At 43.4% G+C, this 13555-nt stretch overlaps 1 protein-coding gene across 3 annotated transcripts in view; it reads left to right on the forward strand.

The window, feature by feature from the left end:
* Nucleotides 1-11794, forward strand: part of scube1 (signal peptide, CUB domain, EGF-like 1) — a 406877-nt gene extending 395083 nt beyond the window's left edge. For 2 of the 3 annotated variants that reach the window (XM_072484510.1, XM_072484512.1), the window contains 4 exons: nucleotides 4239-4436; nucleotides 7012-7164; nucleotides 9767-9846; nucleotides 9961-11794. In XM_072484510.1, coding sequence (XP_072340611.1) covers nucleotides 4239-4436; nucleotides 7012-7164; nucleotides 9767-9846; nucleotides 9961-10113 — 584 coding nt within the window. In that variant the 3' untranslated portion in view covers nucleotides 10114-11794. The remainder of the gene's footprint in view (nucleotides 1-4238; nucleotides 4437-7011; nucleotides 7165-9766; nucleotides 9847-9960) is intronic. The other variant, XM_072484511.1, reaches the window with a different exon arrangement.
* Nucleotides 11795-13555: the final 1761 nt, after the last annotated feature.

Raw genomic sequence — 13555 nt, forward strand, 5'->3', positions numbered from 1 at the left:
TCCCCCCCTCCCCTCCCCACTACACCCCATCTAGCTTTTTTGCTCCCCCCATGTCACTCCCGTAAGTCAGCTGACGCCTGCTGACCCTGGCTTCCCCCGCTGTCCCATTGACCTTCCCGCGTGGGAGTCTCCCAATCCATATGCATTCCTTCGTTCCCCTTCCCGCCTTTCTTCCCGCGCGTGGGAAAACACCCCGCGCTTTCCAAAGCCCGCTCCTCCCCCTCTGGCGCAGCTCCTGTCGCGGCCTTTGTCTCTCTCCCCCAGCCCATGTAACATTTCCTGCGCGTGATTGACCCCCTATACACAACAACCATCACACATCAAACCCCAAAACATCCCCCCCACCCTCACAAACCCTCAGTTAGAGTCCAACTTTTCGGCTTGTACAAATGTCCACGCCTCTTCAGGCGTTTCGAAGTAATAGTGTTGGCCCTTGTATGTGACCCACAGTCGCGCTGGCTGCAGCATTCTGAATTTCACTTCTTTCCGGTACAACGCCGCTTTGGCCTGGTTGAAACCCGCTCTCCGCTTTGCAACCTCCGTGCTCCAGTCCGGGTATATTCGGATCTCTGCATTGTCCCACTTACTGCTCCGCTCCTTCTTGGCCCATCTCAGGACCCACTCTCTGTCCGTGAACCGGTGGAACCTCACCGCCATCGCCCTTGGCGGCTCATTTGCCTGGGGCTTCTTCGCCAGCACCCGATGTGCCCCATCCAACTCCAGCAGCCTCAAAGGGGCCTTCGTGCCCATCATCGCCTAGCGCATCGTGCTCGCGTATGCCCCGGCATCAGCCCCCTCCACTCCCTCAGGGAGACCCAGGATTCACAGATTCTTTCTCCTCGACCTGTTCTCCAGGTCTTCGAGTCTTCCCGCCCACCTCTTGTGTAGCGCCTCGTTCTGCTCCACTCTCACCACCAGGCCCACGAGCTCATCCTCGTTCTGACTGACTCTTTTCTGTACCTCCTGGATCTTAGCTTTGTGGACCTTCTGGGTGATCCCGAGTCCTTCAATTGCCGAAAGCATAGGCGCCAACATCTCCTTGCGCATCTCCTCGCGCTGCTCCTCGAAGCAGCGCTTGATGAACTCCTGCAGCTCCCCTTTGTCCCTGGCCGCCGCCATTTTGTTTTCTCTCCCTCGCTTCTCCCGTTGCTCCAGTGCCGCTCCTTTGGCCGTTACACCTCTGGTCCGTTTAAAAAGTCTATGGAAACTCCTGAAAAAGGTCTGAGAGTCAGTTCCAGACGGGAGCTGCCGAATGCGTGACCTACTCCTCCATGGCCACCACCGGAAGCCTCGTCCCTGCTTCTTCAATGGCCCTGGTAGATCCTTTCACAGTTGTTCCCTCTGCTGCTAGAATTCACCTTTGATAGAGTCAAGTCAGATTGCAGCTTTAAGCTTGCCCTTCCCCTGCCTGCATGCTGGAAGAGGCCCTTGTCTAAACCTGCAGCCAAAGCCAAATCCTTTACTGTTTCTGCCGGGTCTGGCAGCCAAAAGACACAACACTCCTGGGGGACACTGTTAGGGGAATGCTGCAGCCTTCTTCCCACACCGGGAAATGTCAAACAAATGCCGTGGGGGCCCTGTAAAAGAGCCCAAAAGTCTGTTCCAAGCGGGAGCTACCGAATATGCGACCTAGCTCTGCATAGCCGCACCCGGAAGTCATCAATTACAAACATAAAGACCACACACAGCTACAGTAATCTATGTAGAACCCTTCATGAATTCCCCCTTAACTGTTCCAATTCAATAACAAAATCTAATTAAACTAGAAACCCCTTTTTACCAAAACAGCAGGAAGCTATAATCAATGGGTTTCTTCCTTGGAACAATTCGTTAAAATGAAAATAGAGAGACAGACCAAAATACAGTCCACAGCAGCCAGAAGTGAAAGCGAAAGTAAAACTCGCAGAGCCACATCCCAGCTCCACCCACACAATGACATCCCTGAAGCCATGTGATAAGACAAAACCCTTTCTTAAAGGGGCACTCCCATAACAGTACTGGCATCGACTACACTTGATGTATCGTGTCATTATTGAATTATCAGAAACTTGTGTCCCCTATTCTGTGAACACCCACCTGCAACCACTTATCTGCAGTCTGGGTACTGACCTTTGGTGGATATCATTCCAGCAGCAATCACTAACCTTATGATGGCACTGCCATTCAAAGAACTCAAAAGGCCTCCGATTGGCTGGCAACTTTCTGGAGGTGGGACCTCCCAGAAAGATATGAAGCAGGTGTTGAGTTGGCTCTTGAGCCTGCAGCTGAGACCTCAGTCACTGGCAGAAGATTTCGCCCAAGGCCTTCATGACATACGGCCTCCATTAAAGAGTTTAAATTGGACTGTGTTCTTCATTTGCCTTGCCAACCACAAAAAATCCTTGGTGATTAAATTCTTAGCACCTCTCCAGTGGGTTTCGTACATGTGCTGTTAGAGCAAGTCTCCTAAAAGCAACCTTTTAACACAGCACCATCCAAACTGTTGTCAACATCTGCAAGCCTTCCACCGGATGGGTAGACCAGTAACCATATTGAGCAACTAATCTGGAGAAGAATTTCACACCAGCAAACTTTGGATTCATCTCCTGTAACATTGGAATCTTGTGCGGACAGCTTTTCAATGCTCGGTTAAGACGTCTCAGACCTTGATATACCCTAATATTCCCATCCTCCTTTACCAGATATGGAATTAAATTGCACCAGTCCATGTGCTGTTTTACCTCCTGGATAACATTATACTGATCCATTTTGTCTAGTTTGACATTTAATTTTTCTTGGATATGAATATTGGATTATCTCGGAGGGTCTGTTGATAGAATTGTAACCTCTCTATGCGTGCAAGACTCCATCCCATTTACAATCTGCTCATTATATCGAGCCAGTCTGGATATTTAGATTTCAAGGCAAGGACTGACTCATTGGTGTTGTTCTTTATATCTGGTATCCCCACTGGTACGTTTGCTGATCCCATGAATAGTAATGAGCTTCAAGTCTCCACATGCTGGTAGACCTGCTGTAGCTGGGCCTTGTGCACCAACCAGATAAAAACCCTGTGATGACTTTGCCAATTGATCGCAGTTACATTTCAGTGTAATTATACCAATGCAGTGAATCACTGATCCATTATATGCAGTTAGCTTAACAGTAGTTGGTTATACCATCACCTTCCAGTGGTGGAGATATGTATCCCTCAGTATCCTGAAGGGAAGGATATTGGTACTCAGCCCAGTATCAATTTTGGCCCTCAATATATGACTTCCAGTATTCCCAGGGCACGCAATGTTAATGTTCGCAAATGTTTCCGGTGACCTGATAGCACCTATGGACCTGGTAAGTTGCAATGTGGAACGCTTGCTTGCTCTCATTTGTAAGAACTTGGTCATCATTGTTTCCCATTCTGCCTCTTTGTTGATGACTTTGTGTAGGTGTCACGTGTATACCGAGCATGCCAGAGTGTCCCATATATTTTCTACTTGATTGTGGTTTGCCATGACTTCTCGCCACACCTTATGAACTGTTTCTTATATTGGTGTACTCGATACCCTTTAATGCCACACGCCTGACAGTGATCCTGGTATGCTGGACAGCTTCTTGATAGAGGAAGAAGTCCACATCTTCCACATGGCCCGTTTGTTGTCACCATCTTGCCATGGTGCCAGTAGTTGAAGCCACACCTAGCGTTTGCAAACTCTGTCGACCTAAAACGTTGTATTTACACTGACCTTTTAATGAAACTTCATGTCAAGACCTTTTGACTTTTCTCCGAGGTCCTTTTGAAAAATTTCAATATGGGTCGATGTTACCAGCTCTGTAATTCTTCCAGAGGTCTCCATTTCCGAGAAGTCTCAGTCCCTGCCTTTGTCGCTGCAGAAACTGACAAACTGGTTGATTGACTGTTCGGTTTGCTATCTTTATGAAATAAATTCCAAACAATATATCCTGAAACTAATATTCGCATGTACTTGGTCTTCTCAGGAAAACAGTTCTATTCTTCAAACAAAAGTTTGAATTCAGAAAGAATATCTGTTGTTTTCAAATTCATACAGTGGAATTTGGGTGTGGGTGTGTTGGGTGTGATTGAGAGAATTGGAGTAGTTATTTCACTCAACGATTTTCAAAATGAGACTAAAGTTTTACTCAAATGTTTGACACGCCTTGTTTCACTCTGCTCATTTTATTTTAAGTATGTAGAAAAAATAAGTAGTTCATCTTATTGTTTTTTTAACATTTCTATAAAGATCAGCAGTGTGGTGGTAATCTTGGAGACTATATGGGATTCATTGAATCTCCCAATTATCCTGGAGACTATCCTTCTAATGTGGAGTGTATCTGGAATATAAATCCACCACCAAAGAGAAGAATCCTCATTGTAGTGCCAGAAATTTTCTTACCAATGGAAGATGAATGTGGAGATGTTTTAGTGATGAGAAAGAGTTGTAAGTAACCACACACTCCATTTACTCTTCTTGAAAATTTATACCCGAGTGTATATCACTTTTTTTTACAATTATGTTATTCATAGATATTTTGATACATACGTGGCCAATGTAATTCATTTTGTTATTCCGCTCCCTTCACACCCTTGGCGCAATTTTCCCAAACGGCAACAAAGTCCCCAGCGAGTAGTGCTGAGAAACACATGGCTATTCAACGTGACTCTCTTTGAATAAGGGCTCTGAATGAGAAACGTGTGGCCGAGGCAGCGCCTAGCCCCGTTTTGTACAGTGGAGAGCTCCATTGTAGCGAGAAATAGCATCCTGATCTCCGAGGCCCCTGAAAGAATCCCCGAACCCCCCCAGCCCAAATGCAATATAGGAGGGTCCCGACACCCTCCCAACACCCACACCAGTCAACCCCGGCGCGATCGCATGGGCGCAAAAATGCCAGCTTGCCAACTTGGCACTGCCAGGGTACCCAGATGACACCAATGCCAGGGCACCACCCTGCCCAAAGGGCATTCAGCTGGAGGCATCCGATCCCCTTGGAGACCCCCCATGAGTGCCATTCCATCTGATCCATGTTTGTGGGGACCAGTTTTCCCCAAAAATATACTTTATTCATAAAATCTATCATAAACATTACAGAACATTTCGAATTGTCTTGACTGTGCATTTCCATCAGAGTTACACATTCCCTTGACTTTCTTCCATTCAATTTTGATAATCTTACACACATATCGCTCTTTACGTTACAATTCCTTCTTAAACATTTACATTGTCATGTTTCTTTTATACATTGGAGTGTTAATGACCCAGCGAGGGGGGGGTTTACACTGTTACCCGCCCCTCGGTGTACATTTGCTGGTAAGACCTTACACAGTGGTCTTTCCCCATTGCGCCTTGGCGGCAGCTGCTCCAAGCTTGAGTGCGTCCCTCAGCACGTAGTCCTGGACCTTGGAATGTGCCAGTCTGCAACACTCGGTCGAGGACAGCTCTTTGCACTGGAAGATCAGCAGGTTTCGGGCAGACCAAAGAGCGTCATTCATCGAGTTGATGACCTTCCAGCAGCAGTTGATGTTTGTCTCGGTGTGCGTCCCTGGAAACAGTCCGTAGAGCACCAGTGCTGAACGGCGCTCGCCCGAGATCTCTGAGGTGAAGGGGTTGAATCCCAAAGCCTCGGGTACCTTGGGAATCTGCACATTAGACTGAGGCTTACTCTTCACTCTAATATGCAGATCTGCTAAAAAGTATGGGCAGGATTCACATCACAGCAGGGTCTCCTGGCTTTCAACGGCCACACTGCGAGTTGCTTTTCTAGGACCCCGCTATCTTTGTTCTGTTTGCCTTTGCTTGTTTCTTTTCTTTCTCAGTTTCTGCACCTATTTGTGTCTATGTATTTGTCATTCTTTTAGTGCCCATTTTCCTTTCTTCCATTAAAATGTTGTAAAGCAGATAAGAGATGAAAGGCAAATCATCATCTTAATAGCCGTGCTCCTCAACATAAATCAAACTAGGCTACAATTTACATCTGAAATCTTTTGCACCGTACATTGTAGGCGCGACTCTGGCTGTGCTCATTACCATGGCTATAATGCTACATCCCGATTCCGTTACCAAGGTAAAAAACTTCAAAATTTTAACCAGAAGTTTAAAGTTCCTTGTGTGCTTTCAAACACTGAAAGCAATATCACAACTATTGAGTTAGAAGTTTGTACAGTCAGATTTATTGTAGAATATTTTTTCCCAAAAAGTTAAAACCCTAACTTAAAATATAGAGATTATATTTTTTCAATTTTAAAATAGGTACTCTTTCCCTAGCCAAACGTGCATGCATAACTCTTATAGTATCAATTCTGATCCGCAAAGTACTCCTATGAATATTCAATTCACTTTTACTTCACTGTGGATGACTTCATTTTAAATGGATTGATGCCTATGTACAAACAAGGGTGTGTAAAAACAGGAATGAAGACAGGGAGCTAAATATTGACACATGAATTTCGCTGATCACCATTTCTACTTTTTAATTTTGAATTATTATTGAACATTTGAAGCCACTTCAAAGGTTTGTGTGGTTTAAACCGTGTTACTTCACAAAGATCAGTATGGATCAATAAGTGTGGCACAGTGATTAGCACAGCGCCAGGGACCCGGGTTCAATTCCGGTCTTAGCTCTGTGTGGAGTTTGCACTTTCTCACCGTGTCTGCGTGGGTTTCCTACAGGTATTCCGGTTTCCTCCCACAGTCCAACGATCTGCAGGTTAGGTGGGGTTACGGGGATAGGGTGGGCCTAGGTAGGGTGCTCATTCAGAGAGTCGGTGCAGACTAGATGGGCCGAATGACCTTTATCTGCACTGTAGGGATTCTATGGAAATGGAATAATTTTAATTAACGGGCAGTCATCAATTGGGAGTGCATATTTTAATAATTTGTGTCCTTGGTGCATGCCAAGTGGAATTTTGACCCTCAAAGTGATGATGTACTTGAAATAAAATAAATATATGCACTGAAAACAACTAAGGCTTTGGGAAGTTTCTATTTTATATTGTATCATTTACTCTCTAATTCACAGCTTCACCAACATCTATCACGACGTATGAAACGTGCCAGACCTATGAGCGACCAATAGCATTTACCTCAAGATCTCGGAAACTATGGATTCAATTCAAAGCCAATGAGGGAAACAGTGCCAAAGGATTTCAAGTTCCATATGTTACATATGATGGTAAGGAAACATGAAACTAATTTTTTTTCTTTATTCTTTAATGGGATGTGGAAATTGCTGGTAAGGCCAGCATTTCCTGCCCCATCCCTAATTGCCTTTGAACTGAGTGGCTTACAAACCATTTCAGAGGGCAGGTAAGTGCCAACCACATTGCTGTGTGGGTCCGGAGTCACGTGTAGGCCAGACCAGGCAAGGATGGCAGATTTCTTTACCTAAAGAACATTAGTGAACCAGATGAGTTTTTACAAGATAATTGAAGTTTTACAGTCGTCATTAGGAGATTAGCTTTCAATTCCAGATTTTTTTAGTAATTGATTTCAAATTCTACCAGCTGTCATAGTGGGATTTGAACTCAAATCCCCAGAGCATTAGCCTGAGCCTCGAGGTTACAAACATTCAGGAACTCCGGAGAAAGTAAAAGGGTGCTATGGATGGAGGATATGGTCATAGAATCCCTATGGTGCAGAACGAGGCCTTTTGGCCCATCGAGCCTGCACCATCCGTACAAAAGAGCACTCTCATCAGGTCCATTCCACCGCCCACCCCACCCTATACCCGTAACCTAACCCTCACATTCCTGGAAATTAAGGGGCAATTTAGCACAGCCAATCCAACTAACCTGTACATCCTTGGGCTGTGGGTGGAAACCGGTGCACTCGGAGGAAACCCACGCAGACACGGAGGGGGGGAATGTGCAAACTACACACTTACAGTCACTGAAGGCAGGAATAGAACCTGGGTCACTAGCGCTGTGAGGCAACAGTACTAACCACTGTGCCACCTGCAAATGTGACTTGACTTATCTTAGTCACCATGGCTAAAGTCATTGCAGCTCCTCTTATACTGTGTGGCAGTTCTTGGTCTTGTACAGACTGTCTCACCTCACTTCTCACTGTATCATGTGGTTTGCCACTTATCTCCTAGCCTTTCTGGCCCTCACTACTGTTAAAGGTACTCCACAGTTTTAAAAGAAATGTGGGGATCCCCATAGAAGTTGAATCCCTGAGGCTCTCTTTCTCTCCCTCCCACTCTGTCCAAAATCATGTGTCCCTTTAAATAGCTGCAGCATTCATCACCTCTCCCCCAAGGTGGTATATCTGACACCTTGCCGGATTCACCTGGCGTCCGGAACTCACCGGCCATGCCTGGGAGACTTTGCCAGGGCACTGTTTAGTACTAGTCCATACTAACGTGGATCAGTCATAATGGCACCTAGGAGGGTCTCCAAGGTCATTCGAGATCCCCCAGTGGTCGGGGACAGGACATGGTGGCACCTTGGCACACCCCCTGGCATCCAGACACTTTGGTACTGCCAACTGGAATCAGGCCTGGGAGGCTTTGCCAGGTGGGGGAGATGAGGGGGTGTTCCGGTAGCCTCCCCAAGGTTGAGGGAGTGAAGGAGGGGTGTCAAAAAAGCAGGGGGAGGGTAAAATCGGGGCTGTGGGACAAAAGGGCACCGAAGTTTGCCAGCAGGAAATCCCGAAGCTAAAAAAAATGGCAAAGTGCCATTTTCTTCTTTCTTCAATAGTGGGTCAGTGAAGTTGGACTCCTTTTCAATATGAAATCCGGATTTGACGACAGACTATGCACCATCAGGCCAGCCCCGCCAGGGAATATAGCATAAAATACTTGATTTCATATCTACTGAGATAGGGGCTGGAGCTTCTGGTGTTGTTCCTCTGCACAGCTGCCAAGAAACACTCTGCTAAACCTGCCATTCGGCAGACTTTAATTTTAATAATAATCTTTATTGTCACCAGTAGGCTTACAGTAACACTGCAATGAAGTTACTGTGAAAATCCCCTAGTCCACATTCCGGCACCTGTTCAGGTACACGGAGGGAGAATTCAGAATGTCCAAATTACCTAACAGCACGTCTTTCAGAACTTGTGGGAGGAAACCGGAGCACCCGGAGGAAACCCACACAGACACAGGGAGAATGTGCAGACTCTGCACAGTGACCCAAGTCGGGAGTCGAACCTGGAACCTTGGCGCTGTGAAGCAACAGCGCTAACCACTATGCTGCAGTGCTGCCCACTGCTGTCTCTAATCGTTGTGTTTGGTCTTCTATATCTTACAAAGAAATCTACCAAACACCTTGGCTTGCCAAACCAGGATCTTTATTGAGTTTCATGTGGTAAGATAGCAATCTGTTACAGAGCACGCTATCATGGAGTCTCCTTATTACTCCTCTGGAACTACACTTAGCATCGACCATTCACCTCTATGTCTTACTACAATCTGCCGATGGCCGGATATGTCTCTCCTTACATGGGAGGGGCACATCACATTTTGAGACCGCATGGGAAGTCTGCACCGCCACCTGCTGGTTGGAGGTCGCACACCATCCATCTATGATATTGCCCACAGGCATATCACCACACTAATGAGTTAGCATATGTCAGCCAGATAGCTGCAAAGCAATGCTGAATAAAAGTCTGCATAAATGAAGATACAAGGTATTACCAATGCAAAGTTATGGTTCTTTAAAAAATTAGAAAAAATTATTTCTCAATTATTTATGTTCGCAAATAATTATTGAAAAAATATTTATCCAGATAAAGTAGGATGTTGCCATTTAATTCTTTTTTTTCTTGACTAGAGGACTATCAGCAATTAATAGAAGACATTGTCAGAGATGGGCGTTTGTACGCTTCAGAGAATCACCAAGAAATTCTTAAAGTAAGCTTGCCATTAAGAAGAAAAATTGATGTTTGTTGTTAAGGTGTGCTGTCGAAATTTAAGTTACCTGTTCTAATGAGAAATGTTTTTCTTAATTGTGTCTTTTTAATATAGGACAAAAAATTGATCAAAGCACTCTTTGACGTATTGGCACACCCTCAAAATTACTTCAAGTATACGGCACAAGAATCAAAAGAAATGTTCCCCAGATCATTTATAAAGTTGCTGCGGTCCAAAGTGAGCAGATTCTTGAGGCCTTACAAGTAGTTTTGCTGCTGGAGATGTTTAACATGTTGTTCTATTGCATTTTGAATAAAGAGGCAACCCTTCCTTCAACACTGGTGTCACACTTTCTCCTCAAAACTTCTGTTTAGTTGTCGTCGATTTTTACTTTAAATATTTTTTTCCATTCTTCCATAGTGAAGAACCTATCCTAAAATGATGTAATGTTGTACAAGCAGTTATCCTGCTCATGGTTGATGATATTCCTCTGGAAGCAGAAATAATTTAGGAAGCCTTGCGTGCATTCAGCTTTGGCTGTAAATCTGTGCACTACAGATTGCTTTCTGTCTTTTGTTATATGTTCAAAGAACAGTTGATTCTAATAGAAAATGATCTCTATTAAAAATATTTTCGTTTTCAGTCTTTCTACAGGAAAGAAGGTTAGATCCCGTAGAACAAAAACATTCTATCAGCATGTTGGAAAATAGCAGAAATTGGCAACTACCTGCAAAAGTATCAAAATGATGCAATAGAAAGAAATAAAAAAAGATGTAACTAATATTTGGAATTTTAATTGCACTTGAACTTTGTATTTGGAACAATTTAGAAAAAAAAAGTCTAAATTGTATTCTCCTTAGGTTTATGTCTTACCTAAAAGTACTATTTCAATTGTATAGACTCGTAACTGTTCTTCAGAGATGAATCCGAATTGGAACAACTATTCTCATTTCCTGTACTGCGTGATCAGAGAGGAGAATATATAATCTTTCTTGCCTCTGATAACAGGTACACAAACTTTATTCTTTATATATATATATTATATATATATTTCATACATATAATATATATATAAAGTTTTTCTTTAAAAGAAAAGAAGATTTTCCAAATTTGACACAGAATTTTAATGTTTACTTTTTATAATTTCTTGGGTGGAGGAGGAAAAATTATTCCCCGTATATTTTCTGATAACAGAAGAATGTTGTGCTTGAATGATCAGTAATCTTTTCCCTCATAAAGAAAGTCAGTGTAGACAGTCTCAGCTCTTTTTGGTACAGCCATATTGGTTGTTCTTAGCAGAATAGATGAAGAGGTGGTGGTAATTGGATACACACTTTCTTTTTCTAAAAAAAAGCAATGCATTCTCTTGTGTATTTATGCTACTGATTTAGTGCTGTAATGGTAGCAAAGCTACTGGCTGATATAGTAACTGGAATAGGCAGGTTTCATTGTCTGTACTGGAACTGTTTTACAGATTCTTTTATTGTTTTTTTTCTCCCATTCTTAGGTTACTGGGTCTGATCGATACTTTACCTAAGCTAAAAAAAATGTAGATGCTGCTTTATAAGCATTATTACCAATATGTAAATTATGTACAAATGTCGGCAATGTTTTCCATATGAAATTAAGTTAATATTTACCATGGTAGATAGGAAAAAAAAGTTAAAATGTAACTGTATAAACTGCAATAAGATTTTGTTACTTTATATAAATGGCTCTGGTCATAGACTTACAGTAAGAGATCCACACAGTTGTGTTAATACTGCCAGTTTTATCATTGTAAACCCTTGTAAATGTAACCTATAGCTCTACCCATTTTACTTTAACTACCTGGTCTTCTTTCTGTATTTAGTTTTCTTTTCTGTTAGACCTCTAAAGGAGGCACATAAAGGATTTTTGTTTGTTTAATCATTTTCATAATAAACCACAAAGATTACTATTAAAAAAATCATGTGTTCTTCTTCGAGATTGGTAGACCGGTGGACAGAATGTAAACCCAGGCTCAGATTTCTGCCTGCACATAAGCTGTCAGCATCGTGATAATTTGCCTCCACGAACTTGACTTCTAAAAAATATCTGACCAAACATCAACTTTTTGATCCAGGGATTAGTGGGCTATATTAGGAGTCAATCGCAGAAGTAGCGAGGGGCTGGAGGCAGACCAGGTGTAGATTAAAAAGTAGGCCTTCAGAAAGACACTTTTGAGAGGCTAGTTATCCATTGTGAAGACTCTGCACCTTTGAGGAGACATCATTCCCTTGTCAGATGTGTGGGAACTCGATCATATACCTCTGCTTCAGCAATGAGGTTTGTATATGTACACAGCTCACGTAGGTGCACACACAACAGATGTGAATGAGAAATATTGCTGCCTGCACTGTATATCAGGCTAACATGTTGGAAAGGCAAATAATGCTAAGGAGACGGCCCCGACTTGGAGATTGCCAGGGTCACTGGGCTGGTGATTTTTTGGAATGTTTTTAAATCGCTAGTATGGTCAACCAGTGACTCTTAAAAGAGCTGTTGTCAGGTTTTTTTGTATCTGTTGGCGATGATGAATCACTGGTAACAGATGAGAATGGTTTTAGTAATGAGATAGTGATGTGTATCATGATGTAACAGTGACATCAACAGTCATGTGTAGGAGACTGCAAAGATGAGATGAAATAGTCTGTAGAGGAGAGAGATGTACTTACCCAGAAGCTTAGAATGTAAGATAGAATAAAGCTTTATTGTCCATGCAAAAGTGTAAATTTGTCTTTGGCTTCACCTCCTGTACAACATATAATCATACAGTCATTAGTTAAGCACAATAAATATTTCATGTACACCTACATTCATATATTTGTGCATATGTAACACACATCCATACCATACAAATGAAACACATTGCCATTAAAGCACTTACTGCAGTTAAAATAAATGAAAACAGCAAGTTCAATTTACATTTTGTTATTTAGTAAGCATGACAATGGGAACAGTATCATAACAGCTCTTTTAAGAGTCACTGGTTGATCATACCAACCTGGATCCGTCTGCTCAGAGAATGAGCGCTGACAACCTTGGAATACATGTCAAGTGTATCCTCAGTATGATAGTCACACTGTTGGCACAGGGGTTGCTGGAATGCACGACTGCTAGTCACCCACAGCCAACCCCAGCAACCTCACCTCAAGGCCAACCTATGGCTGTGGAGGTTACCCGAGTAGGATGAAGGTAGCAGGAGCTTCCCACCACCCTTCCTTCCCCACCCATCATTATAATATTCCACTTCCCAGGCACTTCCACTAAAGCCCTTGTCTATTCCAGTGCCCACGGCTGCAGATGAGAGCTGCAGAGGCCACAATCTGAGGGGGTGCCCAATGGGTGCTTGCACAACCAGGCCGGCCACCATGTCCACCTTGCTGTATAGACCTGGAGGTGAGGAGCCTGTCTCCACCACCTCCGAGGCAACAGTGAGTACCTGATAGAAGTGCAGGGCGCATAGATCACTAACGGATTCACCATGGTTACACTTTTCATATTCAATATAGCACATTGGAGCACTTAAGTATCTTTACATACACTCGTAGATGACTTGGTGTGTGCTTGTACACTACAAAAATATGTTAATGTTATGAAGGAAATTCTTACCAGTGATAATGAAGGTGGGATGCTGAGGTCCATCTCGAGGTGAAATCTTCAGGAGCAAGGGTGTGATTATATTTGT

This window comes from Scyliorhinus torazame, chromosome 19 (assembly GCF_047496885.1).
Source record: "Scyliorhinus torazame isolate Kashiwa2021f chromosome 19, sScyTor2.1, whole genome shotgun sequence".
NCBI lineage: Eukaryota > Metazoa > Chordata > Chondrichthyes > Carcharhiniformes > Scyliorhinidae > Scyliorhinus > Scyliorhinus torazame.